Source organism: Paramormyrops kingsleyae, chromosome 3 (assembly GCF_048594095.1).
Source record: "Paramormyrops kingsleyae isolate MSU_618 chromosome 3, PKINGS_0.4, whole genome shotgun sequence".
Taxonomy (NCBI): domain Eukaryota; kingdom Metazoa; phylum Chordata; class Actinopteri; order Osteoglossiformes; family Mormyridae; genus Paramormyrops; species Paramormyrops kingsleyae.
Window position 1 is genome coordinate 25469549 of NC_132799.1, and position 17802 is coordinate 25487350.

Consider the following 17802-nt stretch of genomic DNA (forward strand, 5'->3'; position numbering starts at 1 on the left):
GCGACAGTTCATGGGGGGGGTTCGCTGCAGGATGCAGAAAGAGCATAACGTCATAAGCAGGGAGTAGCACGCCCAGGCATTCAACAAATCGAATCAGGAGGCTGATCTGATTTAGGCCAGGATGTTAAAAGCTGGATTTGCTGCTGCAGGTATAAGCCCAGATGCGTATGATTTGGAATAAAATCAGCGTTCCTTTTGTACTTCCGCAGGAATTCTGAAAAACAAGATCACTCACCCTCCTCCGCTTGCAGACAAGAACATGAAGAACCGCCTCCGGGAGAAGCTGTCAGAATACAGCAGCCCCGCCGTCCCATCCAGGGCGCCGTCGGCGGCATCGAGCGAGGGAGCGCGTCCAGTCAGCCAGGGCGAAGGCTTGCTCATCAAGCCCCTCCAGCGGCCGTCGGTGACCCTCCGGGAACCGGCCAATGGGGTCACCGTGGCGCTGCAGGCAGATACTGTGAACAGGGGCGATGACTCCGACTCCTAGTGAGTGGCCCTGGAAAATCCCTCTACCTTCCAACCGCTTATCTTGAGCAGGTGGCTTTGGGGGAGTGAGGACTGTCCTTTTACATTTAGGGCAAAAGGCTTGAGCAGGGCCTGCCCAAGGCGTAAGCGATCCAAGCAACTGCTTAGGGTTCAGCAGCCACCAGGGGGCCCCCTATCTGATCAGCCTGTCAGAATGGGAAGGAACATGACAAATGACAAAGAGGTCAATCATATTTCACTTGGGCCCCAGAAAATGTTGGGCCAGTCGTGGGCTGGGGTACACCCGAGGCAGGCCAGTTTGTCACACAGCATATACACACACATGCACAACACAAACTATATCTTCAGAGCAGACCAGAAGCCAGCCAGACAGATGCTAACATGCTGCCCTGCTTCGCCCTTCACTGATATTAATTTATAGGTGGATATTCAACTGTTCATCATGCTCCTCATGCCCCGCCCCTCCATCTTGCCATGGCTCCTCCCCTTAAATGTTAATTTGGATGCTGCTTGTACTCTGCAGAGTGATGTGGTGTCTGCATCTTGCCTGTGCAGATGATTAATCCCCATGTGTCTCACTCCCTCTCTCTCCCCCTGCAGCGGCAGTAATGAAACCTCAATTTGAGCCGTTGTGAGGAAAGCTGGAGAAGCTACGCCCCTCTGTCCTTCAGCTCCTATGGAGATCAGTATTACTGCTGGCTTTTGCCTGCCTAAGTGAAAGGGAATGATTGCGTACATCTGGGTACAGCAGGACGGTGGTCCATTGCCAAAGCCACTGAAGGATGTGGAAACTACAAGACCCAGCATGTACCTGTGCACACACAGAGCAAATACTAGCCACAGTGACTTTCAAGTCAAAAAACGTGCTGTTGAAGATTGATGCAGTGGCATTTTTTTTTACATTTTAAAGAAACTTTAAACCTTAAACCTTTGTCTGGGACAAATTTATGGACGGCTGTTAAATCTTATTCTGTTTTTTTGTGAGCCTTGTTTTAAAGTGTAGCTGTGCGGTCCTACTTGACATCATGTTGGGTAACTAGGTTTACAGTCTGCAAGCTTTCCATCAGGATGTACTTGAAACACAGGAAGGTTTCCCCTCCCAGAAAACAGTGACATTGAAGCACAGAATCTGAACTGTCAGACATACAGTAACAGATGTAAGTCCGCAGGACGTCTTCGGCTATGTGTTTCGACTTTGTTCATACACATGACAGGAGCTAAGATGCTGTGTCATGTGGTGCGACCCAGCCTAATAATTCATCATCTGGAACTCCTGTAAGGCATTGTTCCACATCTGTTGACACATCTGCAATTTCCGTGGTACTTAAGACATTTAAGGTTATCTTGATTAACCTTAAAAATGCCAAAGGCTGTGTTCCATTCCTGGAATACCATTTGAAAGTGGTAAAATGGTAAATAAATTATATTTCTGATTTATGATATCGCCATGGAGATAATGATGTCATGTACAAATTGGCACATTTGCCTCTTCCTTGGAGGACCTCAGGATGACAACACTGCTGATGCAGAGGGGAGAGAGAGTGATAGAACCACTCGGAATGATCTACAACACAGGACAACCTCTGCTGTGAGACAGCAGTGAATTTAAGCTTAGTTTAACCACTTATCTCTGGTTTCTACCAAACGAGACACATTTCATGTGTGTCTGTCCTAGCAGTACAGCCACCCCACCTTACCAAACCCTGGTCTTTTTTCTGTAATCTATGACACTGGAATTCTTTTTGTAACATACACATATTTATTTTGTGTTGTTTTAAGGCTGCAGCAAGACTTTAAATAAAACAAAATTTGGATAATAATCCTCCTGTCCTTGTAGTTCTTAATAGATGTAATGACAGAAGAGAGTAAGGTCTTAGATTTGTTTAGTGGGTTTAAACTCTTAACAAATGAGAGCTCATGCATTGCAAGGCCTTACTGTCATGATGAGTTAAATATTCATTCCAATACCAGAACCCCCCCCCCAGTTAGGCTTTACCTGCTAGAGGAGTCCCGGTTACCCCCCCCCCCCCAGTTAGGCCTGGCCTGCTAAAGGAGTCCCGCTTACAGTCATGACCGACTTTACTTGTGTTCTCAGGGCTCTATTCTGTTGAACTAAATAAGAAAATATCCTTAACAGTAGCCTACAGCTTTAAAAATAACTATTTTTTTCTAGATTTTGTTAAATCTACACTCTTCACTGTCCATCCATCCATTTCCCATACTCAGGGGTTGCAGGTGTCTGGAGCCTATCCCAGAAGCTATTGGTGCAAGGCAGGGAACAACCCAGAACAGGGCACCAACCCATCGCAGGACACACTCACACCACACACACACACACACACACACACACACCATTCACTCACACATGCACACCTATGGGCAAATTGGTAACTGCAATTAACCTTAGAGTCCTTTTTGGACTGTGGGGGGAAACCGGAGAACCCGGAGGAAACCCCACAGCGACATGGGAGAACATGCAAGCCCCACAGATATACAGAGACTAAAACCTCGCGTGGTAACCCATAGTGTTCTAAATTTGCGCAAATCAGTCTATAAATGTTTCACCACTAGATCTACATGTCCTCAGATCTGTTTCCCTCTCTAGGACCCTTTGGTGCACAGCAGTAAATCAGTATTTTATTATTTCTTTTTACTGGAAACCACCCATCTGTTCATTCCCAGTAAGTGTTCATGCATTAAGGGTACCGGTGTAAAGTGATCCTGGTTATTACCCACAGCCTTAGCACATTCGGTTCAGGTCTTCGTGCGCTGTCGGATTTTACTGGCAGTATTGTCAATGGACCGCTGTGTATGTCTGCGTCTGATGCTGGACACGCTTCCATAGCAACCGAGCAAATAAACAAGGGCAGCATGTGCCACCTGGTGGCCATTTGATGTATCACTTAATATATCACCAAAGGGCCCCCACAATGTGATAAAAAAACAGTTTTTTTGATGTTGTGGGGACCATTAGTCAGGTCCCCACAAAGATCTGTGAATACATGTGAAAAGACTCATATTTTGTTTGGTTACTTATGGTTAGGGTTAAGGCTAATTTTGGGTGCGCACGACTTACTGAAGTGTGAGAATGTTATTGTTTTTGCACAGGTCCCTTCAGAGCCTCCGTAGCTGTGTGATCTCCTGCCCGCCATGTCTGCATGACCCTCCTGTCTCCTCCCTGGTGTGGCTGTAACACGATACACCTGGTGCTCATTTGTCTTACCTCTAATTTGTTGAAATACTTTATTATTATAGAAATAAATGCTAACATAACAAAACTGATTGACCACCCGGGTGGCAAAATTGACAGGGTAGACAATGAAGTTGTGTAATTTAAGTCAAACTCAGTTTAAAAATCGTGATTAATCACAGAAAACTATGTGATTTTTAAGGTTATTTTTAAAAATTGATTCCCAGCCCTAGGTTTTATATATTTTACTTTCAGTTTAAGTTATAGTAATATTATTGCTCAGGATAGACTGAAAGTTGCAGAGCTATTTTTTGTCTGATCTATAGAAAGTCCTACATAAATACACAGCAGGCACTTCTGTTCACGGGGGCCGTGGGACCTGCCCCCACCAGATGTCCTGTGGAGCAGTGCACAACATGATCAATAATTCAGTGTAATATCAGACCGATCTGATTTTCCATCAGAGATACACTATATGACCAAAAGTATTGGGACACCTCTCCAAACCATTGAATTCAGGTGTTCCAATCACTTCCATAGCCACAGGTGTATAAAATCAATCACCTGGGCATGCAGACTTCTTCTACAAAATATTTGCGAAAGAATGGATCACTCTCGGGAGCTCAGTGAATTCAAACGTGGTACCATGATAGGATGCCACCTGTGCAAGAAGTCCATTCGTGAAATGTCCTTGCAACTAAATATTTCACGGTCAACTGTTAGTGGTACTATAAGAAAGTGGAAGCAACTGGGGACAACAGCAACTCAGCCACGAAGTGGTAGGCCATGTAAAATCACAGAGCGGGGACAACGCAAGCTGAGGCTCACAGTGTGCAGAAGTCACCAAGTATCTGCAGAGCCAATAGCTACAGACCTCCGATACCTCCGATACTGTGTACAGTAGTGACGTCTGTATTACTTTCTTGTGTGCAGTGCCAAACTGTGCTGGCTAGACCCTCGCAGTGTGAGCTTCAGTCCTCCCACTCGCACCCCTGCCTTATCTGCACTGTTGACCTTTTGATGTCACTATGTGCTGCCCACTGCATTATTAATCTCTGTGGTGGAAAGAAAAGTAAATACATTCTGTGAAAGAAAAAAAATTAACTGTGAGTGACCCTCTGTGCCTTCAATCCAAACGAGAAGAACTAAGTCCAAAACCCAGGGCTGCAGAGGTAAAATCTTCTTTATTAGTTAGATGATGCTAGTAAGCGTGACAGAGTGCTCCGCATAAGCCGGGTGCTTGCACAGCCCCAAAAAGAAAAGTGCCCCCTTATATACTTTCAAAAGCTCCGCCCCACAAGATCTTCTTCAACATCATTGGTCACCATATAAGATGTGCAATCTTGAATTTCCTCTTATGACATCCAGTCTCGCTTACTAAGTGCATAAATAATGATTACATGATTGATTAATTACCTGTAGTTCTGTTGTTGCGTGTTGTTTGTACTGACTGTGATTATGCAGCTGTACCTGTGATATCCTGTAATAACATTAAGTGCTTCATAATATTAACAGCATCTATCACAAACAGGATGATAGCAGGATTCTCCCCCCCAGCTGCTGATCACCGTTTACCATGACAGCCTTCCCTCACAAATCCCCGACTTTGCCTTAGTCAGCTACCAGATGCAACCCCCCTTTGCCACTATGACAGTTCCTCAACTGGTGCCAGGTCAGAGTGTTCCACAGCATGTTTTCTCCAGCATGATCCTCTCACGAGTTTTACCAGAACAGCAACACACTCTGGCTGGAAGCCCAGGCCAAAGCGCTGACCGCACATCCCCAAATGTAACAATATATTCTTGCCTAAGACCTAATAAAAATCCCAGAATGCAACAGCATCTTCTTGCCTGAGGCCTAAAACAAAACATTAACTTTCCAGTGCAGTATGGTTACAGAGTTCAGCCAGCAGAGCTGAGGGAAAACATGCAAACAAAGACGACCCCAGAGCTGTGAGATGGACATGATCTTTGGTGAGACCCCTGGGTCGTCGTCTTCTTCTTCCTTGATCTTCGACAGTGAGGTCAGTCTGACTCCAGGTCTCTCCTGTAAGCGGATCTCCACCCCTGGGCTTAAGAAGCTGTGCTGAACTTGCTTGGTGTCACAGACTCAGGATGTCTTCAAACCTGCCATTTTAACTAGAAAAAGGATTTCTCCACATTTTAAACCCTGTAACTCGTCGACTGTTTTGTTCGAATCCCTAGAGACTTCGATCATAATACTTCACAAAGCAGCAAATTTAGAAGCAGTAAAAGAAAAAGTTACCTAAATAATGCAGATGCTATGAGTTAAGAGCGTGCGATTAAAACAAAAGCAGATGCACCATTTCTAGCATTAATGTTATGTGTGCAGATGCTCCTCGCTTTACAATGGTTCAGCTTATGATATTTTGCCTTTACAGTGTGATAGTCGAATTGCACATTCAGTAGCCAACTTTGAATTTTGCTCTGTTCCCTGGTGAGTGATAAACCTTACGATACTTTCTTCTGATGTTTGAGATGACAGCATCCAGGCAGCCACGCTTCCAGTCTCTGTAGGGTAAACATCTCATACAGTGTTTATCAATATATTATGCAGGTTTGTTTCTGTATTTAACCAAAGAAACCAGTATTCATTTATTTACTTTCCAATTACTGGTACTTGGTTATAGTAGTTATGTATTTACTTGTTTAGTGACAGTAGTTATTTACTTATCACGTCATATTCATATTTGACTTATGATATTTTCCACTTGTAATGGGTCCATAAGAACAGAACCCCATTGGAAATCGAGGACCATATGTACATATGTGTGCATGCTTGTGTATTTCTGTTATTCAAATGTATGCTCTGGTGCCATTTTTATTCTAAGATTCATTCATGTTTTAGCAGAAACTTCATGCAAACTGATCTTCATCCTCCCGACTCATTTCTTTAAATGCAGATTCTGTTATTTCTTTCATCTCTTTCATTTTCTCCTCAGACACTGGGGGTAACATTGGCTTTAGCTCACTTTCGATTTTCTCCAGTCTCTCTTTTGTCTTCTGATCAAATTTGTTGTTGTTCTTCTTCACAAGATCTCTTATTGCTTCTTGAGCTTCTTTGCAGGCATCTTGTAATTTCCTGCGTTCACTTTCAAAATCTGGGTTGCTGGTATCCAGAGCCATGAGTTTGCCCAGACTGCTGATCCGGTCCATCAGGTGTTCGTTAGAAACCTCAACGTAGGTCCCTGAGATCATGTTAACCAAACTGGCTACATTCGATGCGTAAAAGGCCTGCTGGTAGATCATGTCTATCATGAACTTTTTTGAGTTATATGACAGATGTTTCTGAGATGCCTTCTGAGACTGTTTGACAAAATCAGTCAGAGATCTACTAAGGCAGGTCTTAATGATGTTTGAGATCATCTGAAAGAAGCGTACCATCTTCTCCCACTGCTCTTTCACTCTTCCCATGGCATCTAGACCCTTGACCAGCATTTTAATGGTGGTGTTGAAGTCAATCTCTTTAACTTCACATCTTTGCAATGTGATTAAAATGTCTGTCAGCTCCTTCTGATTTTTCTCCAGGTTGTCCAAATTCTCTTTTTGATTCTGTGTCATCATTTGCACCTGAGCTCGACTCTGCTCTATGCGGAGACGGGCATTCTCCGCCGCCATCTCACCTGCCCGTTTTTTGCCACTTTCCTTAGCTTGCTGTGGGGGTTCAAGAGTAAAAACTGGAGTGTTTGTGAAGGCTTTGTTCTGAGAGTCAAATGTCTGACACCGTTTCAACAGCTCCTGCATTCTTCCAGTCATGTCTTTTGTCTTGTCATCTTCACATTTCCCGTCAGGTGCGATCTCTGTGAGCTCAGAGCACAGCTTAATGGCGTCTGTGCAGATGCTGAGTGCAGCCTCTTTGGCTTTACAGCCTTTCTCACTCTCCACTGAGGTTTTTATCTGATTATATTGTTCCCCCACGTATGTTGTCTTTGTTTTGTCTTTCTTTTGATCGTATATCTCAGACCATTTAATTTGCTGTTTGTCAATAAAGCTGTTCAATGTTTCAGCATGTTTCAGAATCTGCCCTGCTTTCGAAAGTATGTTACTCATAGCAACATCGGCATCACTGTCTGTTACTGTATTTTTCACTTCCTTTGCCATCTGACTTGCCACATTTGACATAATACCGAATACTCTTTCTGTGAGTCCCTCTGCTAAGTTCATCCCAAGCACTTCCCACCCAGATGGCATTGAATCCATTGCTGTATCAAAACTCTTCTGTGCCTCTTCTAGCTGCTTATTCATGTCCTCAAGTCTTTTCTGAGCCCTTTCCTTCCTTCTTTCTGAATCCTCCTTCTTCATTTTGTTCTCCACAATTTTATCCTTGACTTCTTCCAGTTCATCACCATATACCTTCTTTGCACTTATAGAAGCTTCTAAAAGTTCTTGGATCAGACTGATTACAAACATGAACTTTTTCTCTGTTTGATCAGCCAGTTGTACACAGTCGTCTGATATAGTAGCTATGTTCTCCAGTTGGTCAGGGAGGACGGTTTGGATCAGCTCATCATTGTCCTGTACTAATATATTCACTGTTGTCTTGATGTAAGCTGGCACGTTGGCAGTGTGGAGACGGATCTGGTCCATGTTCGTGTGAGCCGTATTGAATGCCGCCCATCCAGCATTAGCCACTTGCATAAGACAGGCTCGGAATGAGTCTGGGTACTTGATGAACTGAAAGCCACCTTTAGGATGGCTTTTGTTGATGGAGAAATCTACATTAGAGGAGATACAGACCAGCTCCCCCAGAATGGCTATGGAGACTGGGGCAGGTACCAAGTACTCCTCCCAGTTAGCATATGGCTGCATTATCAGTTTGGTGTCATCTCTGAAATCCTCAGCTTTGGAAATCGATTTGGTAGCTTTCACTAAGTCTGCCATTGTCGTCTTTCCTGTAAAGAAACAGAAATGTGTGCTGTGACACATCATAGCAAAATGTGGCACATTTGAGCAAAAATGTTTATCTGACATAGTTTTCATTTTATGAATTAACCCTCTGGTGCATAGCGGTCACTACAGTGGACAGCAGTTTACGTCATTTTCTCCCAAATGCAATGCTTTCTATGGTGGAATTGCATTTCCGCTATTAGTTAGGATTTCATAATTCATGCATCAGAGGGTTAATAAACATTGTTTTCTGATTTACATACAGACATAGCCGTAGATTTAGTGGGGGGGGGGGGGGACATGTCCCCTACAATGTTGAGATAGTAGTGGGGGGGTATATTCTGCAGTAATTTCATATATAATATAGTATATTATTATATAATGCTTTGTATACAAAAACACAGGTAATATTAATGAATCTCATCACATAATCTGAAGTTTTTTTTCTGACAGGTTTCATCTCAAGTTCCCCTAACCCTCCATTAAAATAGTTCAGTGTGAAATCTCACTCTACATAAGAACATAAGAACTATACAAACGAGAGGAGGCCATTCGGCCCATCGAGCTCGCTTGGGGAGAACTCAACTAATAGCTCAGAGTTGTTAAAATCTTATCTAGCTCTGATTTAAAGGAACCCAAGGATTCAGCTTGCACTACGTTATCAGGAAGACTATTCCATACTCTGACTACATGCTGTGTAAAGAAGTGCTTCCTTAAATCCAGTTTGAAATGTTCTCCCGCTAATTTCCACCTAGGGCCACAAGTTCTTGTATTTGAACTAATGCTGAAGTAACTATTTGGTTGAACAGCATCCAAACCCTTTAGAATCTTATAGACCTGGATCATGCCCCCCCTCAGTCTCCTTTGCTTGAGGCTGAACAGATTTAGCTCAACTAACCTTTCCTCGTATGACATTCCTCTAAGACCAGGAATCATTCTTGTGGCCCTACGCTGCACCTTTTCTAAGGCTGCAATGTCCTTTTAAAGATATGGTGACCAAACCTGCACACAATATTCTAGGTGAGGTCTCACCAAGGAATTGTATAATCTTAGCATTACCTCCCTTGACCTAAACTCCACACACCTGGAGATATACCCCAACATCCTATTGGCCTTTTTTATTGCTTCCCCGCACTGGCGAGAATGAGACATGGAAGCATCAACATACACACCAAGGTCTTTCTCATAATCAGCTACCTTTATTTCAGTAGGTCCCATAAAATACCTGTACTTTATATTTCTGCACCTTACATTTGTCTATGTTAAATTTCATCTGCCAGGTATTGGCCCAGTCACTAATTAAATCAAGATCCTGCTGTAGCTGCTGAGCCACTAGTTCAGTATCCGCTACACCACCCACCTTGGTGTCATCTGCAAATTTCACCAGTTTACTGTATATATTGGTGTCTATATCATTTATGTAAATTAGGAACTATAGTGGTCCTAAAATTGAACCCTGCGGTACCCCACTATGAACGCAGGCCCACTGTAACATCGTGCCTCATAACTACTCGCTGCTTCCTATCTGTTAACCAGTTATCAATCCAGGTCGCTACAGTTCCTAAAATACCTGTCGCTTTGAGTTTAAGTAAGAGCCTCTTGTGGGGGACAACATCAAAAGCCTTTTGGAAATCTAAGTAGATGACATCATAGGCCTTCTTATCATCAACTTCCTGAGTAGCTTCCTCAAAAAACTCCAACAGATTTGTTAAACAGGATCTACCTCTCCTAAATCCATGCTGGCTATCCCTCAAAATGTAATTTGAGTCCAGGTAATCTACCATTTTCTATTTGATTATAGCCTCCATAACTTTACCAGTTATACAAGTTAGACTGATTGGCCTATAGTTTGACAAATTACTTCTATCCCCTTCTATCCTCTAAGACATTCACTTCGGGGGGGGGGGGGGGGGGGGGGGCGGTCACAGACGTGGGGTATACTGCAACATTATGTCCTGTCTTCTTTTCCTAACCACTTTCCCTAGACCTCTACGGAAAAAATCATGAGGTGAAGGAAAGGTGTGAAGGAAACGTCATAAAGACCTAAGAAAACACAACTGCACTTGCACTAGGAAAATATACTTACAATGCTAATAGAATCCAACTGCACTTACACTAGGAAAACACATTCGTGGTGCAAAGAGAATCCGACTGCACTTACACTAGGAAAATATAACCTCGCTGCCAAGAGAATCCGACTGCACTTTGTTGTGTTCTGTACATTCGCCAATAGGTGGCGTCTATGGCAAGCCGTTTTAACATTTAATCACTAGACTGGATATGTATTGTAGATATCCGTAATTCAATTCTTCCTAGTCAAAAAGAGCATTTCAGATATCCACAATGACATTCTTCCTATCCACAATTATCATTTCAGATATCCACATCGTCATTCTTTCTAGGAGAAATTACATCACTTTTGCCATTCATATCTATTGGGCTTTCAATTTCAGATATCCACAATTACATTTCAGATATCTAGAATTAACATTCTGGATATCCAAAATTTAATTCTTACTAGGAAAAACTCCCATTTCAGATATCTACAATCCAATTTTTACTAGTCATAATTTTAATTTCAGATATCCGAAAGGATACCACCATTTTAGATATTCATAATGCAATTTCGAATATCCGAAATACATTGTGACTAGTAAAAATGTCTTTACGGATATCCAGAATTCATATGGGCAGGATCTGGGCAAACCCATATGGGTTAAATGTGGGCTGATCGATATGGGCCCCTTATGGGCAGGATCTGGGCAAACCCATATGGGTTAAACGTGGGCTGAACGATATGGGCCCCATATGGGCAGGATCTGGGCAAACTCATATGGGGCTGAACGATATGGGCCCCATATGGGCAGAATCTGGGCCAACCCATATGGGGCTGATCGATATGGGCCCCTTATGGGCAGGATCTGGGCAAACCCATATGGGTTAAACGTGGGCTGAACGATATGGGCCCCATATGGGTAGGATCTGGGCAAACCCATATGGGTGAAATGTGGCTGAACGCGATATGGGTAACACAGAGATTTTGTCTAAAAAATTACTGCTGTTATAATTGTTCTGAACACACATACAATTGTTTAATTCTTAATATTTAATTAAGTTTCTTAGTGGAAATTTGAAACCCCCAGGGCCAAAACTTTTACATGTGAATTAACGTCCCAAATGTTGAGCTCCGGAATGCATCTTGGAAAGTTCACACCAAGAATTTATTTATTTATACCTAGTCCTGCTAAGATTGTGGAGAATAAGGGTGGACAGAGTGGAAAATGAAAAAAAAAACATATGGTTCTGTACTGTGCTTTACTTTTTGGCTTTGTCCTTTACAGTAACTTTTTTGGAGTACTGAATACAGCAATTAATGTTATATATTAGTTATGTTTTTGCAGTCATAAATGTACAGTATACAAATATTTTTGGTAGACGACCAAACTTTTTTTTACTATAGTCTTGCAGTTTCTAATTTACATGCCAGCAACAGTTATATATATATACAAATATTTGACTTGTATGTGTTTTCAATTTTTTGCTGTAGTGTGTAATGACCATGTTCATTAGTGTTTATTTAACCGACTGGCTTGATGTGTGATCTGAAAGCAGTGTTTGCTTTTGAGCAAAGATAATAGTTTTCAGAAGATTGTTTGATTTTGCAAGACGAGTGTAAGGTATTGTGGTTTAGCTTGAGTTTTAGGGTTTGTGCTTATAGAGGAGATTTTAGGAAATGTGTTTTAGCAATTCAGGAAAACTGTAAAATGTCAAGGCATGTCAGACTACTTTGAAAGTGGGTGAAAGGCCTCAGACTCGATCCAGAGGGTTACAGTAAATACTTATTATTCTGTTTCTTTTATGTTCCTCTTTTTGTATCTGCTACTATGACAAAAAAATCCCAGTCTAGTGCTGCTTCATTATTCCATCCTCTTTGTACAATGTACTGATGTACAGTACTGTCAGCAAAACAGCATGATACTACCACCACCATGCTTGACCGTTGGTTCAGTATTCTTAGGTTAGGAAAACAACCTCACTCTAACCCCTTCAAACATATCTCTTTTCATTGTGGCCAAGCAGAGATGACACATTCACACGTCATTGTGACTGCCCCCCCCCCAGCCCCCCTGTGAATGTGCAGTCACACGTCATTGTGACTGCTCCCCCATCCCCCACCCCCACCCCCAGGGCGCATTTTAATATAGGCTACAGCTTTTGATAAGATCTATGTTTTAGCTGATAATTACATCTAATCTTAAATCATTTTTTTTTTATAAACATCATAATAAAATTGAAGTGAATACATTTTAAAAATAACATACTTGAAGACCAGATACATACGGATTCATCAAACAAGACATCAAACAATCAGTCATTGGCGTAGAAAAAAACAGAAAAAAGGCACCTTTCGAAAAGGCCTGGCGGACTAGAGCTGTACTGCGCATGCACGATACATTCCAACGGCTATTTCACCGGACGTCCACTCGAAAAACTCCACAGAAGTTGAAAACTTTCCTAGTGCGTTTTAGGTAAGTAATTTTACAGTTGATTGTTTGATTGAAAAATACATTATAAATAGAGAATTATATCAATTTGCATGCGTCCGAACGTTTTCTTATATTTTTAACTAGTTTCCAACTCAAATGCTTTGTGAGCATACGCTTTATTTCAAATTTACAACATTGTTTAATGTATATGATCACCATTGTGTGTGTGTGTGTGTTTGTATATATATATATATATGTATTAAAACGCCGTCTAATCTATACTGTGATAGATGTTAAAGTATAAAGTACAATATTGTAGTCAGATCAGTTTAAAACATTTGTAACCATTTTTTCGTAACATGTAAAATGATGATTATTAAATTAGAACTCAATTCAGCGGGAGAACAGATGTTATTTGCTAATGTAATCTAGTTCCTTTTTGATAATTATTTCAGAACGTCCTTTTTAAATGCACATGATGGACATATTGCATGTATCAAGCATTTTCCCAGCGCCTTGCTTTAGCGTCTCTCGTTCTTCACCTTAACGGGCCTGGGGGAGGGGTGTTTTAAAAGCCGAAACCTGTTCGCAAAGAAACACTATAGAGATGCGTAGAAGCATGGGCGTAAATTACGGGGGGGATTGAGGAAGAGGAAGGAGGGTTCAAATTTACATACATCGCGGTAAATTAATTGGCAGTCTGGCAAAGTTTTGAATCAATTGAGAAGTGTTAATATATTTAACATTAGTTTTTTTTCAGTTTAAATGTTTTTATGCTCTGCTGCTCCCAGTACAATAGAAATGCCGATATTATTGTATTTTTGGGTTGGTAATTGTTAGGTTGGTAATTTTAAACTTGTACTCTGGGATTGACTGATATAGTAATTTGATTGTTTTTTGATAAACAGATAAAATATCACTTACTGCCAAATGGAATGCACAAATTTAATTAGATGATTCCTCACCTTTTTTCCAGGTGCTGTGCGGCAAAATTCAAAAACGAAAGAGGCTACAAAAGATGAGGTGAAAGGAAGCATTACCTCATTCCTCTACAATGCACGTGATTTAAAAGGCGGAAGAAGAGACGCAGACAAGAGGAAGAGCAGGAGAGTGGCCCTTCCAAACAAGGGAGAGTGGAATTGGTGGACTAAGAGGATTTTTTAATTTGTAAAATAAATGTAAACTGATTTTTTTTTTTAATTGTGATGTCAGTGTGTGATTTTCCTTAAATAAATATTGCATAAAACTGATTTTAGGCCTATATATCTGCTTCTTTACTTTTGGTTCAGCCACAATTTAACTTATCAGTTTAAGTTATTTTACAGTTTACCTGTAAAACTCATCACTGTTTGCTCAATTTAATTTTGTTACCATGTGTAAATAATCTTAATATAATCCAGTAGCGATCATTCCAAATACCACCTACTGTACAGTTTAAATTAGCAGGATTGTGAAAACACTAACCACATTTTCTGGATTACTTTCTCTTGTAAAACGTAATATGTTCTTTAAGTATGCAAAATTTGATTGTTGATTTTGCATATCCCAGACAAATCCCACATCTTTAATCATATGGGCTGGCCCACATTGTGCCCAGGTAATGTGGCCCATATGGGGCCCAGATAAATCCCACATCATTTGCCCATATGGGCTGACCCACATTGTGCCCAGGTAATGTGGCCCAGATAAATCCCACATCATTTGCCCATATGGGCTGGCCCACATTGTGCTCAGGTAATGTGGCCCATATGGGGCTCAGATAAATCCCACATCATTTGCCCATATGGGCTGGCCCACATTGTGCCCAGGTAATGGGGCCCAGATAAATCCCACATCATTTGCCCATATGGGCTGGCCCACATTGTGCTCAGGTAATGTGGCCCATATGGGGCCCAGATAAATTCCACATCATTTGCCCATATGGGCTGACCCACATTGTGCCCAGGTAATGTGGCCCATATGGGCCCCAGCAATAACCCATACCGAACCCATTTGGGTTATCTGGGCTGGCCCACATGGGGCCCATATGATTCTTGGGTGCAGATTTTGATGGGGCCCATATGGGCCCCATATTTTGGCCCATATGGGGCCCATGTGGGAATGCTACCTGATTATTACATGTTACACCCAAAACACTCCTCTGAAAAATTAAGAGCAACCTTAGAACAACCTTTTTACGTCTTCAGCTGGCAGGAAGTCTGTTCTTTCTGCCGTCAAATTAGCAAAATAGTTCTGGACACGCTCATAAATGTTAGTTCCGCCTTGTGTCAAAATAGAGCCCTTGGATTATATAGTCAATGATAGCATAAACGATCAAAAGTTTGGAAGCATTTTGACTTGAGATTAACAGAAAATATTGTACAATGCTAACATTATACAACAGAACTTGCATTATAAGAGATCTCAAGTTAAAATGCTCCCAAACGTTTCATAATTTCTGCCATTTTCTACCACTCATCTCTTCCTTTCCATCCATTCAAATATTTTGTCACGTTACTAACCTCAACTTGAAGGAGGGCTGAGAGAAACTGGTGGTGCTAATTATGTGCATCACGAAAAACAAATGTGTCGTTACAATGCTGCTGTAAACCGCAAAGTTAAATTTAAATGTAAATAATTCACTCCCATAGTGATAGTTGTTATTTTTTCAAACTAGTTTTTTCTGTAAAATATTCTGGGGAAAAAACCTGGCATATTTGCTTACTCACCTGGTGATACTTGCAGATGCTTGCAGCTGAAAGCCTTCCTGTCTCTGACTCTTGCTGTCTCTGACTCTTGCTGTCTCTGACTCTTGCTGTCTGTGATCTCTGTGATTGTTGTTAGCAGCTTTTATTCTGTTTCTCTGCCCCGCCCTCAACTCCCCAACACACCCACCAAACACACATATTCACCACCATATCAAGATTTGTTAAAATGCTCGGTATTCGCTATTGGTTAATTTAAAATGATACCATATATAGTCATTGCATTTCAATGCAAATGAACTTTCACCAATTATAAAGGCTCAAAGTTTGACAAGAAGCAAAAGGTTGGTCGAGTTGGTCTTTCAAACAAAGAGGACATATTCATGATGAGTGTAATACCATTTCTCAAAGAGGAGACGTTCATGATGAGCATAATACCATTTCTCAAAGAGGGCATCCTTTGCTTTAATGATCTTTCAGTCATTATATTTACTAATGAAGGCAACATGAAGAACAAATATGATGAGCTTCGCTCTTTAATAATTAAAGTGAAGGATAATTTTGTGCAAGCAGAACAAAGAGCTTCTGGTATTTTAGGAAGTATAGATAAAGAGTGTGAGGAATTAACTCAACAGAAAGGAAAACTGCAACGACAACAGGATGATAAGAAAACTGAATACAAAAACCTACAAGACCAGCTTGCAAGTCAGCGGAACATACTACTGGAGCGTCAGAGATCATTAGCGAATGCAAATACACACTTACAAGCAACACAGGCAAATGTTAATGAGATGCGGAGGAGAATGGAGCACGATGAAGCTGTGAGGAACGCTGGGATCGGTCTGATGTTCATTCCATTTGTTGGAACCATAATTGGTGAGTGATACGTTTAAGTCCACGGCGGCTGCTTTCTCCTTATAAAACTACCCCCAGGCTGTCCTTTGATTCACTCTCATTTGTTTGTGTATAACACACAATAATAATACCTTATTTAAATTGGTTTTATTCATAGGAGCCACCTTGGTTGGGGTCTATCAGACAGATCTGAACAACGCAACAGAAGCTAAAAATCAAGCTGAAAGTGAAGTGCAAAGCTGGGAACGTGAAGTGGCAAGAACTTCTCAGAGTGTTTCTGACTGTGAGACAGAGATCAACCAGAAGACACAGGAGATTTCACAAGTTAACACCAGTTTGGAGGTGTTAGAAAGAACCATAGAAGACGTCACAAAGCAGCGCTTTGTTATAGCTGATGTCCAAAAAAAGATCAGGAACGCTGTCAGGGTTTTGACCGATCTAGCTGGAATAGCTAAAGTAGGCGAGATACAGACCAGGAAGTTTATTTTGTTTGAGCCCCTCATGACAGTGCTACAGGAAATCTTTAAATGTATTCTGCAAATGTCAGAGAAGGGTCAACTCCAGTCTGTCGAAACAACTTTAAAACCAATACAAAGTACTTTTGAAGAGAATGTGAGGAAAATGAAAGCTTTGTGCGACAAAGAGAATGATTACTGTTAGGAAATCAGTAAAATATGGTTTCATAAAGGTCTTTAAGTCTGGCTTTACCTTCCATCAAAAACTGTTATGCTAAGCTAAATATATTTGTATGTATGTGCATGACTTTGAAGGTGTGTGCAAATAATACTCTTTAAAATGTATGTATGATTCAACACTTTAATGCAAAAATTGGTTAGTACATTTGATGTGTAATTAAATAGCACGTTTTCCTCATGACTTGACTTTCTTTTCTGATTCATCATGTTTTATATATATATATATATATATATATATATATATATATATATATATATCTCCTCCTAAGACCCAAGGAGAAAAGTGTCCTTCAATTGTAGGTTATTTGTCTTTGGAGGAAATAAGACATCTTACAATTTAAATTTTTTCAAATTTATTCTTATTTTAATTTCACAGCATGTCCTCTTTAGTGCACAACAAGAATAAATACGTTTCCCAACATCAGTGAAAAAATAAATGCAAAAATACAATGTCCACTACCAGTGGCGTGCACAGACATTTTGGGGGGCAAGTGCTCC

At 41.1% G+C, this 17802-nt stretch overlaps 2 protein-coding genes across 6 annotated transcripts in view; one reads left to right on the top strand and one right to left on the bottom strand.

The window, feature by feature from the left end:
* The window catches only part of LOC111837797 (cadherin EGF LAG seven-pass G-type receptor 1-like), a 56590-nt gene extending 54284 nt beyond the window's left edge, over window positions 1-2306 (top strand). For all 4 annotated transcript variants that reach the window (XM_072709948.1, XM_072709950.1, XM_072709947.1 and 1 more), the window contains 2 exons: window positions 210-486; window positions 1087-2306. In XM_072709948.1, coding sequence (XP_072566049.1) covers window positions 210-486; window positions 1087-1111 — 302 coding nt within the window. In that variant the 3' untranslated portion in view covers window positions 1112-2306. The remainder of the gene's footprint in view (window positions 1-209; window positions 487-1086) is intronic.
* Window positions 2307-4841: 2535 nt separating this feature from the next.
* On the bottom strand, window positions 4842-15860 carry LOC111837798 (uncharacterized). 2 transcript variants are annotated; one of them, XR_011989577.1, is made up of 3 exons: window positions 15779-15860; window positions 5527-8588; window positions 4842-5482 (listed from the first exon to the last, which is right to left on the bottom strand). XR_011989577.1 is itself a non-coding variant. In XM_023800143.2 (2 exons), exon 2 carries the CDS (start codon window positions 8575-8577, stop codon window positions 6553-6555), a length of 2025 nt encoding a protein of 674 aa, XP_023655911.2. In that variant the 5' UTR covers window positions 8578-8588; window positions 15779-15860; the 3' UTR covers window positions 4842-6552. The 2 variants fall into 2 exon arrangements, 1 of the variants encoding a protein (XP_023655911.2); XM_023800143.2 differs by having other exon boundaries at window positions 4842-8588.
* Between the last annotated feature and the right edge of the window lie 1942 nt (window positions 15861-17802).